At 58.6% G+C, this 20,883-nt stretch overlaps 1 protein-coding gene and 1 long non-coding RNA gene across 10 annotated transcripts in view; one reads left to right on the top strand and one right to left on the bottom strand.

Moving 5' to 3' along the window:
- The window catches only part of RGS3 (regulator of G protein signaling 3), a 76,128-nt gene extending 57,616 nt beyond the window's left edge, over positions 1-18,512 (top strand). For 8 of the 9 annotated variants that reach the window (XM_065695930.1, XM_065695933.1, XM_065695931.1 and 5 more), the window contains 6 exons: positions 8,157-8,783; positions 12,305-12,378; positions 15,671-15,772; positions 16,381-16,442; positions 17,016-17,182; positions 17,262-18,512. In XM_065695930.1, coding sequence (XP_065552002.1) covers positions 8,157-8,783; positions 12,305-12,378; positions 15,671-15,772; positions 16,381-16,442; positions 17,016-17,182; positions 17,262-17,447 — 1,218 coding nt within the window. In that variant the 3' untranslated portion in view covers positions 17,448-18,512. Of the gene's footprint in view, positions 1-8,156; positions 8,784-12,304; positions 12,379-12,407; positions 15,571-15,670; positions 15,773-16,380; positions 16,443-17,015; positions 17,183-17,261 lie in introns of those variants that run through there. The other variant, XM_065695939.1, reaches the window with a different exon arrangement.
- On the bottom strand, positions 13,752-16,610 carry LOC136022513 (uncharacterized). Its single transcript, XR_010616192.1, has 3 exons — positions 15,225-16,610; positions 14,794-14,889; positions 13,752-14,171 (listed from the first exon to the last, which is right to left on the bottom strand). It is a non-coding gene; the product is annotated as an uncharacterized LOC136022513 (long non-coding RNA).
- Positions 18,513-20,883: the final 2,371 nt, after the last annotated feature.

Here is a 20,883-nt window from a genome sequence, read left to right on the forward strand (position 1 = left end):
TCCTGTGCTCAGGAAGGGCAGGGCTGTTTCTGTCACTATTTACAGCGTGCTTGACAAGTGCAAGTAAATGTGCTGTCAACAAAAGCAAACAGTGTGTAATCGAGGGATGATTGAAACCAGGGCCGGTGGTGCGGGGAGGGCTCTGCGCTGGGCTGGGGTGCAGGGGTGGCCCTGCTCCTGTGGGTGCTCCCCCAGGAGCCTGCAGCAGGGGGAAGGTTGAATGTGGGTGACCCCTCTCCTGTCCCATACCTGGCCACCCCTGGTGCGCACCCAGGTCCCTCTGCAGTCCCTGTTCCCCAGCACCTCACTGCCCTCAGCAGCACCCGTCCTTTTTACACTGGGTCACCTCCCAGACCTGCCTTTGGGGGGTGGCCATGTGCACACTTGAGCTGGCACAGCCGAGGGGCTCCTGGCACTGGGGTGGCTGTGATAAACACTTGGGGCCAAGGTGCTTGTGACAAGCTTGGGGACAAGTGAGGTGAATCCATCTCTCTCTGGGTGCTTCACTCAGCAGCAGTGTTATCAGAGTGTGTTTGGCTGTTTGATGGGGAAGAGAGGGAGGAACTCTTCCCTGTGAGGGTGCTGAGGCGCCGGCACAGGGTGCCCAGAGAAGCTGTGGCTGCCCCATCCCTGGCAGTGCTCAAGGCCAGGTTGGACACAGGGGCTTGGAGCAAGCTGCTCCAGTGGAAGGGGTCCCTGCCTGTGGCAGGGGCTGGAGCTGGATGAGCTTTAAGTTTCCTTCCAACACAAACCAGGCTGGGATTCTATGAATTTGCACCTTCTCACTTTGTTTTCAGCTCAAAGTCCTTCCCTTTTGGGCTGGGAACCTGCTGGCCCATCAATGGCAGCTCTGCTCCAGAGGTCCCTGCTCACCAGCCACTGTGGAGCAGATGGGGCAGGGCACAGCCAAGGGTGCAGGAAACCTGGAGCTTCATCAGTGCCTGCTTTTCTTCCATGATCTCGACGTGGGAAGCTGGACAGGGCTAAGCGCATCCCACCCGCATCGGAGAGGCCAGCCTGACCCCGGCCACACGCACCTCCTGCTGCTGTCAGTGTGCTCAAATGGGGAGACAACATTGAGGTTTATTCTGCCCCAACAAGGAAGGGTTCCAGCATCAGCTGCCAGAAAGTAGGAGCCAGGGTGCAAAAGTAAAGTAAATAATTCCATGACAGTGAGCAGAGCTCAGCTTTCATCCTAGGCTGGGAAATGTGTCACTGGGGGCAGCCAAAGGCTGTGGATCCGGGAGGCGGTGGGATGGGAGGTGCTGTCCCCTGTGAATCAGGCTCCAACTCAGCTCTCTCCACTCGAGTATCTGGAAGAAAGAGTCCCTGCCAGAGGTCTCCATTCCATTGGAGTGAATGAGACCCTTGAATCCACGTTGATGATCTCGGTGCATGGTGGCATGTGGATCTCCCCCTGGGCACCCAGCGGACCAGGGGAAGGGCAGTGTGTTGATGGTAATTCAGCTGGGAGAAGAGCTGAAGAGAGAGCAGTAGATGTGAATCAGGCTGCAAATATAAAGGAAGTAGCTGCAGTTTGAGCTGCCCTGGTTTGACCCATCCTGAACCATGTTCTTGCTGACTTTCAAGCCCCCTTTCATGGAACAAGCCCCAAATGCAGCCGGGGCATTGAAGGCTGTGGGGAGATTTTACAGCTCCCTGTGAGGCTTCAAAGCATGTCTCAAATGTGCCTTTATGAATCTAAGGACCCTCTTTATGCAGTAGCCTGACTCAATTCCCTGCAGTGCAAGTGAGCCTGGGTGAGTGTTGAGGGGTCCTGGGGCTCATCTTCCACCTCATCATTCCCTTGCTGCGCATCAGTTGGCTTCCAGCCCTAAGCACAGGGGCACACAAAGCCTGGGCAGGTGAGGGTTCTCCTGACTGCTCACTGGGGATGGATGGGATGTGGGGTTGGGCTTTGTGGCATCTCCTTCAGCACCAAGCCCAGGCTCCATCAGGCTCTTGGTGCTGGTGTTAATGGCATGGAGGTGCTGAGGCTGCCAGCCCAGGACAGCCACCGCTGGCTCAGGGGCTCCTGAGGTCCCTGTGTGCCAGGAGCGAGCAGGAGCAGATGGAGCAGCCGAGAGCCACACTCCAGCTTTATCTGTTTGTGTGCTCAGCTGCATCCAGAGCCATGAGGAAAGCAGAGCTCTGCCCTCCAGCAAACACCAGCTCCTGTTTCTCCGGTGCTGTGTGATGTTCTCCTGGCCATGTCCAGTGGCACGAGTGACCCTTCCCACATCCCTCCAGGCGCAGTTCTTTAGGGGTGGCTGGAGCAGCTGCCGACACTTCCATAGTGGCCAGGGGTGTTGTTAAACCCTGAAGGTTTGTTCCTCATGGAGCCCCAGCAGATCTGGTAAGAGCAAGTGCTGGGATCAGGGCTGGTCAAAGCACAGACTCAGTGGTTTAAGCCAGTGCTGCTGTCAGTGAAGGCGCTGGAAGTGGTGCAGTGCTGCCTGTGAAGGGGACACTGCCTGTGCTCCAGTGGAGCATTCTTGTGCCCAAGTGACTCCTGTTGCAGGTAGCTGCTGGTGCTCTCCCCTTCTGCTGTGGTGGGGAGCTTGCAAAAGTTACTCAACCCCTGATTTCTTTGTAAAGCCAAAGAGTGTGTTTGAAATGCTGGGGCCTCTGGGTGGTGATACCCAGGGCTGTGTGTGACTGGGAGACATGGCTCCATGCTGTCCCATGGGATTCTCTGGCCCTTTGTGGGGCTTGGCATCCTGCCCTCTAACAAGCACCTTCCTGATGAAGTGTCAGGAGCAGCAAGGGGATTACACTGCAGAGCATCTCTCACTGCAGAGCATCTCCCACTGCAGAGCATCTCTCACTGCAGAGCATCTCCCACTGCAGAGCATCTCCCACCTCAGAGCTTTCACTTTTTCCATAGAAAGTAGTTTGGGAAAAAAGCCCAGCTGTGAACCTGCAGCAGTTTCGTCAGGAGGGAGCATCAGAACCAGCCTGCAGCGTGGTGTCACTCAGGGGCAGGACAGGGCAGGTGAGGGGGAGCTGCACAAGTGAACTTGTGAGGTCTCAGGGTGATGCTCAGCTCTTCTTTGAGGCCAAGCGATCGTCTGCTTTCACCAACAGGTAACAGCACCTCAGGGCTTGGAGCAGAGCCGGGAATAGCACAATGGGCACAGGGGAGCCAGGGTGGGGGGAGGCTGGAGCAGCTTCAGCTGCTGCTCTACACAAACACCAGTAAGTGCAGCAGCAGAGCCAAGCGCTGCGGCCACACGTGCCAAAGGCTTCTCCATGGCCCCTGCAGCCCCGATGCACCCAGAGCCCAGGCTTGGTAGGTTTTGCTTTCAGAGGTTGCAGCCTGGGGCTGTACCCTTTGCTGGGCAGGATCTGGGCACAGGCTGAGGAAGCAGCACAATGGGGATGTCCTTTTGGATCGAAGGTGTCTGCTCTGCTCCCTGCTCCGGTCCCCATGCGCTGGGCTGGTCCCTGCTGACTCCTGGGGAACCTGTGGCTGCTGCCTGGCTTCTTTTGAGCTTGAAGGGCTCATGATGGGCAGCATCTTGAAGGAGTGAAGGGGCTTGTAGTGATGGGGACTTCCTGAGGTTCCCTGTGCCATATGCATCAGCTGGCTCTTGCTGGGGGAGCGGCACTGCAGTGCTCTGACAACATGGGCTTTGTGCTCCAGGGGCTTTTCAAGCCTTTTGGATACTCTGTTCACTGGTGCTGGGGAACACCAGCAAATTCAGCCTTTACCACTGAAATTAGAGCTGTGTGCAGGGGATGGAGGGCACTGGGCAGGGGACAGGTTGAGGTCTGGAGCTGGGACTGCGTTACCTCAGCTGCTGAGCCAAAGTACGTGGCGTGGGGAGGTTCTGCCTCTGCCAGGGGCAAGGCTGATGCCTCGGTTAAGCCCTGGCTCCTGTTCAGGGCTGTGTTGCAGGGAGCAGAGGCACAGAGAGCAGCACTGCAGCGGCAGGGCTGGGCGATACCTGGCTCAGCACCCTTTGCAGAGCTATCAATTGGGGATGACAGTAATGCGAAATGGGATTAGTGCAGGCTGCTGCCACGGGATCATTTCCTCCCATGGAGGAGGATTTCTCCTTCCAGGGCTCTGAGACACTTCATGGCCAGGGATTTTGGGTGGTGTGAATGTTCCTGCTGGCTGGGTTTCTGCACCTGTGCTTGCTTTTGCTCTTACACTAATTGCTCTGGATCAATTATTCATGGATACAGTAATGAGGCAGGGAATGAGTACAAAGCTGCTGTGCTCCATCATGGCTTGAGGAAGGCAGGAGTGGAGCTGCTTGGGGGATTCTCCTGTGACGATTCTCAGATGACTCCTATGAGGATTTTCTCAAGTTCCAGTAGTTCTGCTTTGTGTTTCTGGCTTCTTTTCCTTCCTCTCAGCCCCCTGCTGTGTATTAGATGCCTCTTCCTCTAGCCATGTTCTTTGTGTTCCTCGGGGTCACTTTTGAAGTCTCGAGGTGCTCATCGCCAATGGTTCTGGTAGTGTGTCACAGGGCCCATTAGAGGTTTCTGGTCTGATGGCTCGGTTTGTCCATGTTTGGAACTGAAATGGTAATATTTTTCTTCCACTTCAGCAAAAACCTCTTTGGAAACACTGATGTTTCCCTGGGTGATGGAGGTGCTGTTTTCCCCACATCCCATCATGCCTGGAGAGGGATGTTACCTCTGCACAGGGAACACACTGCCGGCAGTGAAGCTGGCTGCATCCTTCCCAAAATCCCCCTAGAGAAGGACTTAGCCTCATTCCAATGGAGTTCAATGCTTTTGGGGACAGGCGAGGCACCTTTGAGCAAGGATAGATTGAAGGGCAGCAGGAGCCAGAGAGGTTCCTCCATGGGGCGCTGCCAAGGTGTGGGGACAGCCCATGGGAGCAGCTCTGCCAGCTGGATCTCGGGAGGTCCATTGGCTTCTCCTGGAGGGAGAGCACAGGCAGAGCAGCACAGCCATTGCTCTCCCGTTCACCTCAATGTCCAACAGTCTGTTACCTGCAGGGACATTCCTGTTTTTCCCAATCCCTGACTGCCCCATCCCTGGCAGTGCTCAAGGCCAGGTTGGACACAGGGGCTTGGAGCAAGCTGCTCCAGTGGAAGGGGTCCCTGCCCGTGGCAGGGATTGGAGCTGGATGAGCTTTAAGGTCCCTTCCAGCCCCAACCAGTCTGGGATTCTCTGAGGCTGAGCAGCTGCCTGGGTGCAGGGCAGTGCTCCAAGGCTTGTTTAGCCTCCTCTTCCTCGCTATTACTGCAAGAGGCAGATGAGCATTGCAAAACCTGAGCATCCGCATCAGCAGCCAGGAAAGGCTGAATTCCATTTTCTTGTACCCGGGTGTTACTTGAGCTGCGTGGCTCCGTGACTGCGAGGGGCAGAGGTCTTGGAATACGAATCTGAAGCCTCAAAAACATCCCTGCCCTCTCCAGGCTGGGGATTTATGGGGATGCCGCACATCACAGCACCTCTGGCAGCACCAGGGGAAGTCAGCGCTGGCTGCAGCTCACAGCTGGGCTGGCTCTGGGGCTGGTGTTTTCCCAGCTGGAAGTCGCGGCTGCGGGAAGCCAGAACGGGAACGTTATTCAGAGAAACGCTGGCGAAGCTGAGAGCCCACTGCCAAACCCGCTTCTGTTCACTGACATTTGATGAGTTCTGGGAAACCCTGAGCAAATTTGAGCCTGAGAGCAGGGGGTTTGCAGTTCTCTCCAGTCTGGCTTTCAAGAAAGCTTTTGAGTCAGTCAGTGATGCCCAAAGTCAGTGTCTGGGCAGGGGGTTACATGTGCAGGACTGAGGATGCTGGAACAGACAGGGCAATGTTTGGCATTTTGGGGGTGTCTTGAGGCTTGTTTAATGTTAGGGACTCTGTTGCTCTTGCTCTGATCTCATACTTATCATCCTCCTTCCCTAAAATCACCCTGAATGCCATCCTGGGCTTGGAGGCAGCTTGTTCTCACTCTCCTACTTTCTCTTCCCCTTCCTGGGACGTGCTGCCTTGGCCACTTAGAAACTGAGAAACTGAAACAGGGAAGTGTGAGGTCCTCCAGAGAGGATGTAGTAAAGCCCCCAGGCCTTCCCCTTCAGGACAGGGAAACCCAGATGCTGAGAATGGGAAGACCAACACATTGAGGACAGAGGGACCCAGATGGTGAGGATGCGAAGATGCAGATGCTGAGAGCATGGAAACCTGTATATTGAGGATATAGACAGATGCTAAGAACAGTGAGGCCAATATGCTGAGGATGGAGAGAAGCAGATACAGGCCTCCTGAGCTAGTGCTGCTGGCCAAGGACCCATGCTGCAGTGAGACCATGGGGTATTTTGGATGAGTCCTTGAAGTGGAAGGACAGCTCCTCCCTGCTCAGACAGCATTAGCTGTGCCTCATTCTGCTGCCTCCTCCTGCAGCCCCTTGGCTGCAGTGGTGGTGAGAAGGAAACCTGGTCACACCCCTGTTCTTGCTGGCCCAAATCAGCTTTGTGCAGCAAGGTGACCCTTGCCTTTGTGGTGATGAAGTCCCTGGTGCCTCCAGCCCTGATCAGGCTTGTTGGCTGGCTGTGATGGCATTCTGCTGCTTTCCCTCTGTCTTTCAGCTGTCACTGTCAAGTTTAGCAGAGCTCAGCCACAGCCCTTCCTGCAAGGACAGGATATCACCCCCCCAGTGATGCTTCCAACCCAGGATGGAAACCTCGCTCGTGGTGAGGCTGCTGCTCATACCCTCTGTGCCACTGAAGAGCAGCAGAGCTTCTGATTGAATTAGTGCAGGGGTTTAATTTAATCCCTGAATCTCTCTCATTTTAAAGGAGCCTGTTCATTTCCTTCTAGGGCCTTATCTGATGTGGGCAACCAGCAATATTAAGCAGAAGGACTGGGCAGATAGGGAGCTGTTTGGGAGGGGAAGGGCTTTGGGGGCATGAGCTGAGGCTGTGTGGGTTTTTCCTCTAATTATTCCATGAAATACTGATGACAGTGATTACAATACAAATAGGACACAATCAGCATCAGTAAAACATGCGCTGGTGCAAAGAGCATCTTTGCATGGCAGGTCTGGGAGCATTCCCTTTTTACAAGACGTTACAATAGGAGGACTGGAAGAGACCCAGGGATGGGGTAAACTGAGCATTTGCTTTGTGCCTCCCACCAAATCCGGCTGGTTTTGGGGTGGGGGAGATGTTGCAGATGGGGCTGAGGACATGATAGTCTGAATTTTAGTTTCCAGACTCACTGGGGCAGTTCAAGTGATGCTGGATCACTGCCTGTGGTGAGTCAGGCTGGAGGGGGACAGAGCAGCTCCTCTCTGTGCTCATAGGTGTAAAGCGGGACCTTTGGCATCATAAAAAGGGCAAGGCCACAAAGGCTGGAGCAGCTCTGCTCTGGAGCCAGGCTGAGAGAGCTGGGCTGGGGCAGCCTTGAGAAGAGAAGGCTCCTGAAGGGGAGACCTGAGAGCAGCTCCAGTGCCTAAAGGGGCTGCAGGAAACCTGGAGAGGGGCTTGGGACAAGGGCCTGTAGGGACAGGCCAAGGGGAATGACTTGAACCTGCCCGAGGGGAGACTGAGATGAGCTCTTAGGCAGAAGCTCTTCCCTGTGAGGGTGCTGAGGCGCTGGCACAGGGTGCCCAGAGAAGCTGTGGCTGCCCCATCCCTGGCAGTGCTCAAGGCCAGGTTGGACACAGGGGCTTGGAGCAAGCTGCTCCAGTGGAAGGGGTCCCTGCCCGTGGCAGGGGTTGGGACTGGATGAGCTTTAGGGTCCCTTCCAATCCAAACCATTCCATGACTCTATGATGTTACTGGCGCTGTTTTTGTGATTGGAGCTGAGCCCCGCTGTGCCGTGCTGAGCTGCCTGCCACCGGCCCCTGCTTTCCTCCAACCCACCCATGCTGCCGGGTGCTGGAAGTGGGAGCCAGGAGGCCCCATCCCTCTCCTGCCCCATAACCACAGGCTTGCTGCTGGTAGGGGAACCTGGAGCTCCAGGGATCAGGAGCAGGACTGGGTGCTGTGGGAGTGCTGGGTGATCTGCTACCACCTGGGGATGATGCCATCCCACCCTGCCAGAGCACCGTTAGGGCTGTAGAAATTGGTGCCAGCCTTGTGGTTGGCGTGTCAGGAGCAGAAAAGCTCCCCAGGAAGGTGCAAGTGAGAGATTCAGAGTGCTTCTGCCCTCATTCTTCTTTATCTTCTCTTCTGGGCAGATGCTGGAGACGGATGCTGAGAAGCCGGGGCAGATGCACTCTGAGGACAGGAAGGCGGCAGCGGGTGATGCTCCTGCATGCACAGAGCCCACTCTGGGAGCCACCCAGGATCCTCTCCTGCTGGAAAAGCAGCCGGTGTCTACCAAGAGGGGAGAGGAGCAGCCCAGCACCCTGCCAGCCTTTGTCATCCCGGAGCTGCGGCTCGACAGCACCTTCAGCCAGAGCGCAGCGGGCATGGCAGGCAGCACCCCGGATGGTGAGGATGAGGAGGAGGATGAAGAGGAGGACGAGGAAGATGATGAGGAGGATGAGGAGGAGGATGGGGATGAGCAGTACTTGGAGAGGAACGAGGCGAAGCGCAGCAGCATGATCGAGACGTCGGGCTCTCAGCCCGTCTACACGCTGAGCGTGCAGAGCTCTCTGCGGCGCCGCACCCACAGCGAGGGCAGCCTGCTGCAGGAGGCCAAGAGCCACTGCTTCACCTCCGACACCACCCTCAACTGCTTGGACAGCCAGGGCAGCACAGGCCCCTGGGCCCTGCCCTCCCCCAGGACCCTCAAGAAAGAGCTCACCAAGAATGGCGGCTCCATCCACCAGCTCACGCTGCTGTTCTCGGGCCACAGGAAGGTACGTGACCTGCTGGGTCCTGCTTGGTTGTGTGATGGGGGAGCTCCTGGGGTGGAGGTGAACCAGCATAGAGCCATGGAATGGTTTGGGTCGGGAGAGACCTTCAGGCTCGTCCAGTTCCAACCCCTGCCACGGGCAGGGACCCCTTCCACTGGAGCAGCTTGCTCCAAGCCCCTGTGTCCAACCTGGCCTTGAGCACTGCCAGGGATGGGGCAGCCACAGCTTCTCTGGGCACCCTGTGCCAGCGCCTCAGCACCCTCACAGGGAAGAGCTTCTGCCTTATCTCCAGCCTGAACTTTGCGTGTTTCAGTCTGAACCCATCACCCCCTTGTCCTATCACTGCAGTCCCTGATGAAGAGCCCCTCTGCAGCATCCTTGTAGCCCCCTTCAGACACTGGAAGCTGCTCTGAGGTCTCCATGCAGCTTCTCTTCTCCAGGCTGAACAACCCCAATGTTCTCAGCCTGTCTCCATATGAGAGGTGCTCCAGTCCCTGATCATCCTCGTGGCCTCCTCTGGACTTGCTCCCACAGCTCCATACCCTTCTTATGTTGAGGGTTAACTGCACACACGTGGCCCCTCTCTCCATGGCCACAGCACAGCTGGCATCTGAGGGGCCAGGAATGTCCCTGCCCCAGGCAGTCAGCACTGGGAGATGCTTGGCAGTGTGCTGATGCTCTTCATGGGCATCTCCCACCAGTGTGTCCAGATCTTTCAGGTCCCATGTCCTTGAGAGCTGCTGTCTGCTGTGACCGGTGGAGGGAGAGGTGTACCTGGGTGTCTGCACTTGCAAAGAGCTGCCTGCAGTGGCAGGGACAGGAAAAGCCAGGCTCCAGTTAGCCTTTGGTGACCAAGTGTGCCCAGTGTGCTCGGGGATGCAGCAGCAGTGCCTTTCTGCCCCAGCCACGCTCCTGCAGGGCTTTGACTATTGTGGAGGGCTCATCTCAGAAGGCTGAGCTCAGCAGTGATTCCCGACCCTGCAGAACAGGAGCAGTGGAGGGCCATGCAGCAGGAGCTCTGCTCACAAACCCGTGCAGCAGAGCTCACCTTGGCTGTGCTTTTGCAGGAGCCGATGTGCCATTGCAGAGGTTGTGCCTGGGTAGTGCTGCTTCTCCAGGTGAAGCCTGACTGGGTGTTGAGAGCCCAGCGCCCCGCTCTGCCCAACCAAGCTCACCCCAGCTTCATATCCACCAGTGGCTGTGGGTGCTGCTGTGATCAGGGCTGTATTACTTGGCTCAGGACCACGCTGCATTGCCCAGAGTCATGCTACACAGCTCAGGACCATGTCACGCTGCTCAGGACCACCTTGCAAAGTGCAGGACCACATTGCATGGTGCTCCATGGTGCTGCCTCCTTGGCAGGAGGGGCTGATACAGAGCCCTGTGTGCCACCCAGCATGCAGTGTGGCGGGGTTAAACCTGTGATGGGGTTAACCCTCTTCCTGCCAGCTTCATGCTGCTTGAAGAGCCACCTCTGCTGCTGTTCCCTGGAGCACTTTTTGGGCTGAGAGCCCTTAACTCAGCTCTAATCCAGGCTGCTCAGACGGGGCTGCTGTGCAATAGGGTAGCCCAGACCCTCTGATACCAGGAGTTGTGGGCTGCGGGGCTCGGAAACCTTCCCAGATCCTATCAGGAAAGGACCTTTTTGGCAGGGGCACTGCAAGCATCCGTGCCTGGTGAGTGTGTCCCGGCTGCGGGTCCGCTGGTTTCACAGTGCCGCTGTGCGTGCGGCCGGGAGCGTGCAGCCCTGCAGGCAGCGGAGTGCAGCGCTGCTGGGGCCCCGTGGGCTGCGCTCGCTGCGGGGGATGCCCTCGGAGCGTGTCCCGGTCCTGCGCCGGAGAGCCCCCAGTGCCCGGCCTGGGCTGACCCGGGTGGGTGTTTTCCAGCAGGGGTGCACTGGGCTCCTCCTGGGTTGCACTGCTCTGGTGCGGGCTGTTTTAGAGCCCGTGCAGTGGGGCTGCGGACGTCTGCTGCTGCCAGCTCTGCATGGCCAGTGCCTAAACCCACTGCCGGTATGCCCGCCTGGGGCACCCCTGCCTGCTCCCATTGCTGTGTCTCTCCAGCTCCCTGCTGATGTACATAGGATGCCTGGGGGCTGCAGCTCGCAGGGTGCCTGGCCACCACATGCATCGGGTTTTGTGCTGCTGCCACCCCCATGGATAAACTTTGGAGGGATTTCTGTTGGGCTGTGCCTTTGGACTAGTTTGATAAAGCCCGCTGTGGTTTCTGGAGTGAGGCACTGATGCACAATTCCCCTCTGGATCCCCTCCAATTTGACAAGCACGGGTGACACCTGCACCGAGTGGCCTCAGTGGCAGGGCTACAGCATCCATCGAGGTGCTTGGTTGTTTCTCCCCGCATTTCAGAGGGGCTCACTTTGTTGGCCCTTTTAACACCACGGTGCCCAGCATCCCTTCCCGCTCCCCCCCACCCCGCAGTGGGGCCGGGAGGCGGTTGTTTTCAGAGCATGCTGTGGTTGGGAGAGCTGGGACCCCTCGGGCGAGCTCCGTTGCTGCCTTTTGTACCGGAGCACGGCGGAGCCTCTCTGGACAATGGCAGGAAGCGCGCTCCGGCTGCGTGTCGCCGCGGCCAGCCCGCCTGCCGGGGCCCTATCTGCCTGGGGAAGGTGCTTTGCAAGGGCTGCATTGTTTGGGGCCGATAAACTCCGGAAACCCGGGCGCAGAATGGAAGGAAGCGTCCAAAGCCCTGAGCTCCGGGCTGCGGCGCTGCGCGGCCAGTTCCCACGGGGAGGCGATCCTGGGCAGTGCCCTGCAGCCCCCGGCAGCGCAGGGATGAGCTGGATACGGGGCTGGCTGCGAGCATCTTCCAGTCTCATTCACCAATGGGAAGCTACAGTGGTCCCAGGGGTCCCCGTGCCTGACCCCAGGCTCAGAAGCTACACTAGTGCTGCCCCGAGCTCGCAGTGTCCCCTTGGTTTGCCCAGGCTGCTCCGGGGTGCTGGGCAAGGAGTGGAGCCCTCTGGGTGCTCCTTGAACTTGAAAGCTGCCATGATATGATTCAATTATGGGTGAATTGTTCTGGTTTTTCCTGCTTGGGGACTGCTGGGGAGCCCCTCATTGGTGCTGCTGGGGACAAGCTGCTCTGCAGGCTGTGCAGGGATTCCTTTGCCCACTCAGGACAGCAGGAATAGAAGCATCAGGAATGGATGCAGGTGTTCTCCCCACTGTCAGCATCCTGAACACAGAGGGGTTCCTGGGTCACCAGCCGTGGTGTCTCCTCAGATGCCCCAGGAACACCACGGACTGAAGGGGGCATTGGATGGGTGTGTGTGGGGGGTAGGTCCCCATGCCGGGGTAGAGAGGACCTTGTCCCATTGCATTGCTGCAGGCAGCTGTGGTTGTGGGGAGGGAGCCCTGTGGATGCTGTGGCTCTGGGCTGTGCAGGTGTGGGGACCCCAGGGAGTGCTGGCAATGCTGGTGGGTGACCTTGGGGTGCCACTGGGGCCATGCACTGGCACAATGATGCAGACACTGTTTTTCTCTTCCCCCCCCCCCCCCCCCCAGCTGAGCAGAGCTGACCCCGAATGCAGCTGTGACGAAGGGGATGAGACCTCACGCAAGAAACGGAGCAGAAACCTGTAAGTGTCACACTGTGGTGACATCGGAGTGTTCCACGGCTGTTTGGGGCACTCAAACACTTCAGCTGAGCGCTGCTGGTCCAGGCAGCCCTTAGGGTCCCCCCTGTCTTGTTCTCCCAGGCTTTTCTGGGGAGAAAGCAGCAAAGACACGTGTGAATTGAGGTCTCGCTTCATACAGGGAGTTGTGATTTCCAGGGAGGAGGTGGGAGATGTAATGGGGCATCACACACCTGGGCGCAGCCCCTCTTGGCCTTGCTTTGGCAGACAGGGGCCTGCTCCAGCTGGTGCCATGGGGAAAGCAGCTTCCCAGAGCTGGCAGAGCTCTGCCTTGGTGGTGCTGAGTTCAGGGAGAGGCCATGCAAGAGCTGAAACATGAGCTGGGGGCCTCCTTCCCACTGGCCCCATGCCGGGAGGAGGAATCGGGAGGTTTCCCACTGTAGGACAGGCTCCACCATCACAGCACATGGGCAGCGCGGTGAGAGCACCGGGTGCTGGGGGATGTTCACAGCCCCTCTGCCTCTCCAGGTAAGGCTTTGGGGGGGCCAAGAACTGGGTCCAGGCAAGGACAAGGCAGCCGTGGCCTTTGCTACCCACGAGCACAGCTGCAAGCAGTGGTGGGGACGAGCGAGGATGGTTTTGGAACAACCTCTGAGTTTGCAGCGCAGGATCCATCCGGGTGTCACGGCCACGGGGATTCCTGGAGCTGGGTCCTTCATGCGGGCTCAGGGCAGGTGGAGAAGCCGCACGTGGTTTGAGCAGCTCAGGGGGTGTGAGGGGGCCGAGTGTGCTGGATGTGCACCAGGATGCACAGCTCCACACATGTGCCTCCTGCCAGCGAGCGGCACTGTTGCCCCGCGTGTCCTGGCTGCAGGTGCCTATTTTTAGCTCTTTTCATTATTTCCCTCCCAATTGAAATGAAAATGAATCCCTCACGGGGCATCCCCCCCTCCTCCCGTGTCCTGCTGCAGCGCTGAGCCGGGGGAATGGTGCTGGTGGGGGGGGCTCCATCCCGCAGGGTCAGGGACGGTTGCGGGGAGGGTTTTGTCCTCACCTTGAGCTGGCTGCGGATGCGCTGGGAGCCTCCTGCCTCGCACCGGCCGGCTATTGGCTGTGCAGCCGGCTTGCCAGCCATCTGCAGGGCCTATTTATGGTGCACGAGGCTGGGGTTTGGCACTCGCCGCGTCTCGGCCGGCACCCCCCGATGCACCACACGATGGTGGACTTCTCCGAAAGATACCTGGAGAGGTAGGGCTCGGCATCCTAAGAGGAAGGGTGATGCGCTTTGCAGGGGATGCTTTGGAAGCAGCGCGGGGTGATGGTGCTGGATGTGGCCTCATGGCCATGCTGGGAGCTGATCACTTTATAGGGGCAACTCCAGGCAGAAACCAGCAATTCTTTAATGGAACATTACTTCTGCTGTGGCATTTTATACTGCGGGTTATACAGCTGGGGCTCTGTGTGTCCGTGGTCTGCTTTTGTGCTGCCTGCTGTCTATTTGCAAGCACGTGCAAGGGTAACAGGGGGTTTTAAGTTGGGGAACTTCCTTAGGTGGTGCTTCCTGGTGTATTACAGCTGGGAAACACCCCCAGCCTGGTGTGTGCAGGGCTCGGGCTGTGGTGCCGGCAGCCCACGTGTGCTGGGGACACACACAAGCGCTGTTCAGTGCTTTGAAAGCTGTGCCAAGCTGTGGCGGCTGCCTCGCAGAGCTGGGAACACACTGGAGCTGTTGCTGAGGGCTGTGTGGGGTGGCCCGTCCCGTGTGGTGGCTGGTGCTCCGCTCTCAGCATCGCTGGCTGCGTGGTAATGGGAGACAGATGGTGTTTGGAGTGTGAGGCTCTGTGTTTGGAATTGCTTTTCCTATGTTAGTGCTGGCAGCAGCAGGATACGTGTCCTGCTGGGACTACAGCCCAGATGATGTGAAGGCAGAGAAACACCCCGTGCCCCCCATGAGGGCATGGATGCGCTGGGGACTAGGAAGGGATATTGCCCTCTAAATCCTTCCATGGCTCAGGGTGCTCAGCACCTTGTGGGACTGAGCCCTGGGGTGGTTGCATTTATTCCCAGTGTGCTGCTGTGTTTCACCGTCCTGGGACAGGAGAGAGCTGTGGGTCTAGAGAGCACAACTAGGGATAGGGGTACACCCCTGCCTTGAACCCCTCTTATGTCCCCGGCCAGCCCTGGGCATGGCTCGGCCAGGCAGAAGTGGCTACTCCGAGCATCCTGGCATAAACCCCTCCGGTGTGGGAGGCTGCAGGGGGTGGCTTGGCCAAGCTACCCTGGGTCCCATCCACCAGCCTTGGTGCAGGATGAGCATCCCAGGCCACGCAGTGTCCCCTGCACCCCTTCGTGCCGTGGTGTCATGCAGGGAACGTGCCACGAGGGGACAGCATCGTCTGCTCCCGTCACCTCTCCCACCTCCTGCTCTCCGCTTCTCGCCGGGCCAGGCTGGGGCTGGGCTTTGGGGTCTCATTTTCACGTGGCACTTGCCAGAAACCTTGGTCCCGCTTTGTCCTGGTGGGAACAGGGAGCCCCGTGTCCGGGTGTCCAGCGCTGTGTCCGTCCAGGGACCCGCGCAGGGTGGCAGCGTGTGGCGTCCGTGCCCCTCAGTGCCACACGCTGCCGGTACCGTCACCCCGTTATGGAGATGTCCCCATGGCTGCGCCCATCCTGCGCTGGCACTGGAGCAGTGTGAGCTCCAGCGGGTCACACGAGGGCTCCCCGCCCTGTCCCCGCTCTGCTCCCAGCCCCGCTGCCTTCCCCGGGATTCTGCGCCCCATAAACAGCCTCGTCAGTCCCGGCCGCCTCCCAAAGGGCCCCCCCTCCGCCCTCGCCGTTGGTTTTTCCACCTTTCCTCGAGTTTCCCCAGCAACGCCGCAGCCTCCCGGCGCGGCCGCGGGGCTGACGCTGCCCTTACTCACCCGCGCCCCGGCCGCCCCGCTCCGCATTTAAAGCTCCCCCGGCTGAGCCCTCCCACTTCCGCGCCGGCCGAATCGGGCGGGAGCGCGCACGGGGCTGGCCGCAGAGCTCCGGAGCGTGTGGCCGCGCCGGCAGCGCCGCGAGGCTCGTCCCCGCGAACATGCCCTTTTTCCGGGACCTCTCCAAGCCCCAGCCGCTGGAGTTCCACGCCGAGATGCTGCTGGGCGTGCAGAGACCCCACAACGGCAGCCTGCAGCGCCGGCACACCATGAAGGAGTAGGTGGTGGGCACGGGGCTGAGGCTGATGCTGGGTCCCCTCGGTGCCGGGGGTCCCGCAGCCCCTCTCCCGCTCGCTAAAGCTTCCTTTTCCCCCTAGAGCCAAGGACATGAAGAACCGACTGGGGATTTTTCGGCGGCGAAACGAGTCCCCCGGGGCCAACCCCTCCGGGAAGCTGGACAAAGTGCTCAAGTCACTCAAGTAAGTGCTGCGAGCGGGGGGCACGGGGACCGGGGGGAGCTTGGGGACAAGCTGTGGTCGGGCTGAGCATCGCCTCCAGCGAGGCTGGGGCCACCCTGTTGGGGCAAGCTGTGGACAAACAGGTTTTGTTTCTGGAGCAGCATTAAAAGGCATTCGTTGGCTAAAACCTCTCCCGAGGCGGGGGAAGCTCCGTGCCCGGGAGGCGGCAGCTTGGGCTGGAAATTTACCTGATGGCTGCTTTCCCCAGTGCCTGTACGAGAAGCTTTAACTGGCCGGAGGGTGGTTCGGAAAACCACTTTTCCCTGGAGATGCTCCAGCAGCTGGAGGCGAGCCCTCTCTGCTCACACTCAGCAGCTCATCCGGCCGCTGAAATCCTGCCGTGCCGCAGCCAGTCCTGGCTCGGACACCCCAGATCCCAGCGCACAGAGCTCCGTGGGTCCAGTTGTCCTCCTGCCAGTCTAAAGGCAGAGTTTTCCTTCCCCTGCCGCGCTGCCCGGTGCAGAGCCCTCCCTCGGTCTCTGTGCAGTGCTGGAGCTGGGGCACACGCGGTGCTGGTACGGGCTGTGGCTGTCCCAGCCTCACCTTGCCAACGCTCTGTCCTCCTGCAGGCCCACTCCCGAGGAAGCTCTCAAGTGGGGGGACTCCCTGGAGAAGCTGCTGCTGCACAAATGTGAGTGTTGGAGAGTCTCTGCTGCCGCTGTTTGCTGCTGGGGGAGTATCCGGACATGTGCATGGCTAGAGCAGGGATTTCCTCTGTTAATCCCTTCCGGTGTTTGGGGTAGACAAAGGGAAATGAGGCTGCCCCTCACCTGCACCCGTTCTGCTCCTGTCTGGTGCAGGGGCCCGGGGAGCCAGGGCTTGAGGCTGCAGCCCCTCTCGGGGAGGAAAAAGCAGCAGTTCGTGTCTCTGCCTGATCTACGAAGGAGGAGCTGCTTTAGACTATTCCCCCTCTAGTGTGGGGCACCCCACATCACGGCCACATCCTACACCCAGCTCCCATAGCGACAGCATGCATGCAGCAGGGCTGAGGACTGGGGATTCAGCACACGGATGGATTGCGTGGCCGAGCTTGCACTGGCCATGCCACCGCTGCCTGCTTTGCCCAGGGGCTCTTGAGGGGGTTTAGGGGGCAGCGCGTGGAGGCAGCTGAGGCTGCACCTTTGCAAGGTTGCTGGGCTGAGGGTCCTGTGGGGCCATTCCCCACGTGTGAGCTGGGAGTAGAGGTGTGCCTGTGTCCCCACAGATGGGCTCGCTGCCTTCAGGGCCTTCCTGCGCACCGAGTTCAGCGAGGAGAACCTGGAGTTCTGGCTGGCCTGTGAGGAGTTCAAGAAGATCAAGTCCCAGTCCAAGATGGTCTCCAAGGCCAAGAAGATCTTTGCTGAGTACATCGCCATCCAGTCCTGCAAGGAGGTGAGGGCTGGCTCCTGTGCTGGTGTGTGGCTCTGCGGCACGGGGAGCTGCTCACCAGCGCTGGTCTCTGTGCCCACAGGTTAACCTGGACTCCTACACGCGAGAGCACACCAAGGAGAACCTGCAGAACATCACCCGCAGCTGCTTTGACCTCGCGCAGAAGAGGATTTACGGGCTCATGGAGAAGGACTCGTACCCCCGCTTCCTGCGCTCCGACTTGTACTTGGACATAATTAACCAGAAGAAAGCCAGCTCCCCACTGTAGACCCACGGACTCTCTCGGGGCAGGCTGGGAGCTGAGTGTTTACATGGAATCGGGCAGCAGAGGCTTTCCTGGGGGATAGCGGGAGCTGCCGTTGTGGCCCCAAACGTATTCCTGCAGTGGACGGGTGTGGGCAGCTGAAGGCACCGAGCATGGGGCCAAGGGGACCAACAAGCCCAGCAGTCTGGTACTGCTCCATCGCCCCATCTCACCGTTGCTGGTACGATGCCTTTGGGGTGACTCTGCCATGGATTTTAGCCAGGAGGGAAGCTCCCATCGCTACTGTGAAGCAGGCGCCCGAGCTGCCAGCGTGGCTGGAAGGTGACGAGTGATCCCAGCTTGAGGAGGAGGACTTCTGTGTAGGGCTCCGGCAAGGGGACAACAGCACCACCTTATATCCATGGATATGAGACTTGTGAACTGGACCAGCCCCAGGATGCTGCTGTGCTTCCCATGCCGGCGATGCCTCCCGGAGCAGTTATATCCCAGGAGCCCGGCGCTTCCTTTGCTCGTGGTGGGTCCCCCTGGGAGCAGCGGAAGCCGGGTCCTTCCCCTGCACTGGAGGTGTCTGAGGCCAGCCACCTCCTGCTCCCACCCCTGGTTTATTTATTGACCTCCCGTAGCTGGACGCGTTGCTGTGTCATAGGAAACCCTTGTGTCCTTTCCCGGTCTGAAATGACAAGTGCAATATTTGTGTGTGTCGCGGCGGGGTCCTCCGCTCGAGTGGATGCTTTTTTAGTTTCTGAGTGCGTACAGCGTTGTCTGAGTTCGGTTTTATCCGACAAACGCGTTCCCTGGCAGCGGGCCGCTGGGGGAGCCTGGTGTATATATCATGCGCTGACGACGGAGGGTTTGGTGATGGAGAAAAGCAGCTCCGTGGACCAGATGCTCTCCTTACTCTGGATAACAATATGTGTTTTGAGGAGCGGGGGTTCCTGCTGGCCCTGGCGGAGCTGGACGGACTGCCTGCCTTCAGGCACCCGGTTTACAGTGCGAAGCATCTCTGCAGCTGGCAAAAATACATTGTCATGGTCATAGGTAAATAAAAGGAGAATATCATGTCTTGTAGCTGCCTTTCCTTCCTGACGTGTTTCTCGGCACTGGCAGAGCAGGCATCTTCACTGGGGAATTGTAAACTCCTGTTCCTGCATGGCTAAAGATGGGAAACTCTGGTTCCCCGGCTTTCTGAGCTGGGTTTTGTGAGGCCGTGCCCGGGTATAGCCCTGCAGGGACACAGACCGCTTTGCCCAAAACGAGGCTCTTCCCAGGGATAGTTTTTGCTGTTCAAACACAGCAGAGCACCAGCCTCTGAACGTGGAAATGCCCAGAAACACAAGTGAGCGAGTGTAGCTCTGGGTCTCTGGGGACACACCAAAACAAGCATCAGAAAGCCCAGCCGTGCTATTTCAGGTCCTGGCTGGCAGGGCTGCTGCTCCCCCGGGAAAGGCAGCGCTCTGACAGCTCTGGTTTAAGACGAGAATGTTTTGTAAGGGCTGTTCATGGTGTGTTTGGTGGCTGAAATGTCTTGTGCCACCTGCTTGTGGTCAGCTTTGGGCGGCTTAGGATGTGTTTGTGGTGTCAGGGGACTGTGTGGGGCCACGGTGTGGTGTGGAGGTGATGCCCAGGGGTGGAGGTGGTGGGGCTGCCCCAGCAATCCCACCTGGGCACAGCTGTCCTTGGCAGATCTGATCTCTACTTGGGAACTGTGTGTCTCCCCCTTTAAACTCGCAGCATGTGATGGCCAGGTGGGGAAACTGAGGCAGAGTCGAGGGAATCCCTTGGGGGTCAGCTGGAGGCAGCAGGGTGGTGGGATGCCTGCATCCTAGAGCTGCCGGGACCAATCAGGTCAGTGCATTCTCCCTGTGAGCACTGCCATGGTCACCCCAGCTGACTCCTCTAAGCCAGGCCCTCCTCTTCCTCCTGTGCTGTTGGGAGCCTTCATCTCCTCTCCTCCCCAGCCAGGAGCATTTCCCTTCATGTCTGGCCTCAACACAGATTTTCTTGCAGTTCCCTTCTCTCTCCATCACCCACATTCTCTTGACCTCCTCTCACAGCCCCAAGCCGTCAGTGTCAGGGCACTCTGCCTGCAGGGTCATGTTGTTGGTCCCCACTTCCCATGTCTCATGCAGGGGACTCGGCTCATGGGGCTTTGCGGGTACTCGGCACCTGCCGTTACCTTCTCTCTGGAGGCCAGGGCAGTGGGCCTGGGAGCATCCATCCTGCACATCCATGCCTGGTTTTGAGCCTATAACATGCCTTCCTTACGTGAATTATCCGAGCCCGTCCAGCAGGGCAGGCAGTAAGGCCTGGAGCTGCTGTGGGACACGCGAGAATCTGCTGCATGATTGAGTAAGTGCCACCGATGCCTGCAGACAAAAGGCAAAGGAATGGGGACCTGGGGTGACTCCCTGGAGAAAACGGAACTGGCCCCGTGTAAGTGACACCAGTTGGGTTATTGCTGTAGCAGAATTCACTGCCAGGTTAGCCTGAGTCACTGCAAACACCACAGCTCCAACCCTGTGTGCCTGGGAGGCGCTGGATCGCAGGAGAGGCCGGGCTGGGGTGGGCGGTGGGGATGCTCCATGCTTGTGCCCTGTGTCGCTGTGCTCTCTGCAGGAGGACAGGTCTCATCGTGGACCCTGCGGTGACACCGAAGCCACAGCTTTGTCCTCTCTGTGCTGCAGGAGAGGAGCTGTGCCATCTCCTGCACATTGTGCCTCAGAGTGAAGGGTCTGAGGAACCCAGTTTATGAATGGGAACTGGGTCAGCTCATGGAGGGGGCTTGTTCTGGGGGGATGTTGGTTGTGATGGAGATACAGCCCCACTGCCCTGATCAGCTCTTTCTGCAGCTGAGATTAAGGTATGGAGGGCTAGTTGGACTGTCACAGGGGTATTTAGCTTAAAACACAACTTGGTAGCCCAGAGAAGCTGTGGCTGCCCCATCCCTGGCAGTGCTCAAGGCCAGGTTGGACACAGGGGCTTGGAGCAAGCTGCTCCAGTGGAAGGGGTCCCTGCCTGTGGCAGGGGCTGGAGCTGGATGAGCGTGAAGGTCCCTTTCAACACAAACCAGGCTGGGATTCTACAATTTCTGTCCTTATTTACCATAAAATAAGATGTCCAAGACAAAATCTAACCAGGTTGCAACAGATGTGAAAGGAAGAAGTTAGTGAGTTGTCAATGCCAATGCGAATACAGAAACTCGTGCCTTCTGCAGTAGGGAGGATGCTGGTGTGGACCTTATCTGGGCAGATAACAAGGGTTTATCTCAGGGCTAAAAATGAGTGGTTGCTCAGTTGCAAGTAGTCACAACTCAGCCGTGGTTGTTGTGTGCAAACAGGGTAAAGTCCACGGAGGTGAGGGTGATCTTAGTTCATGCGCAGGATGAAGATCACCAAGCTGAAGGCAGCCATCAGGAAAAGCAGCCCAGGGAGAGCATTTA

This window comes from Lathamus discolor, chromosome 15 (assembly GCF_037157495.1).
Source record: "Lathamus discolor isolate bLatDis1 chromosome 15, bLatDis1.hap1, whole genome shotgun sequence".
Taxonomy (NCBI): domain Eukaryota; kingdom Metazoa; phylum Chordata; class Aves; order Psittaciformes; family Psittacidae; genus Lathamus; species Lathamus discolor.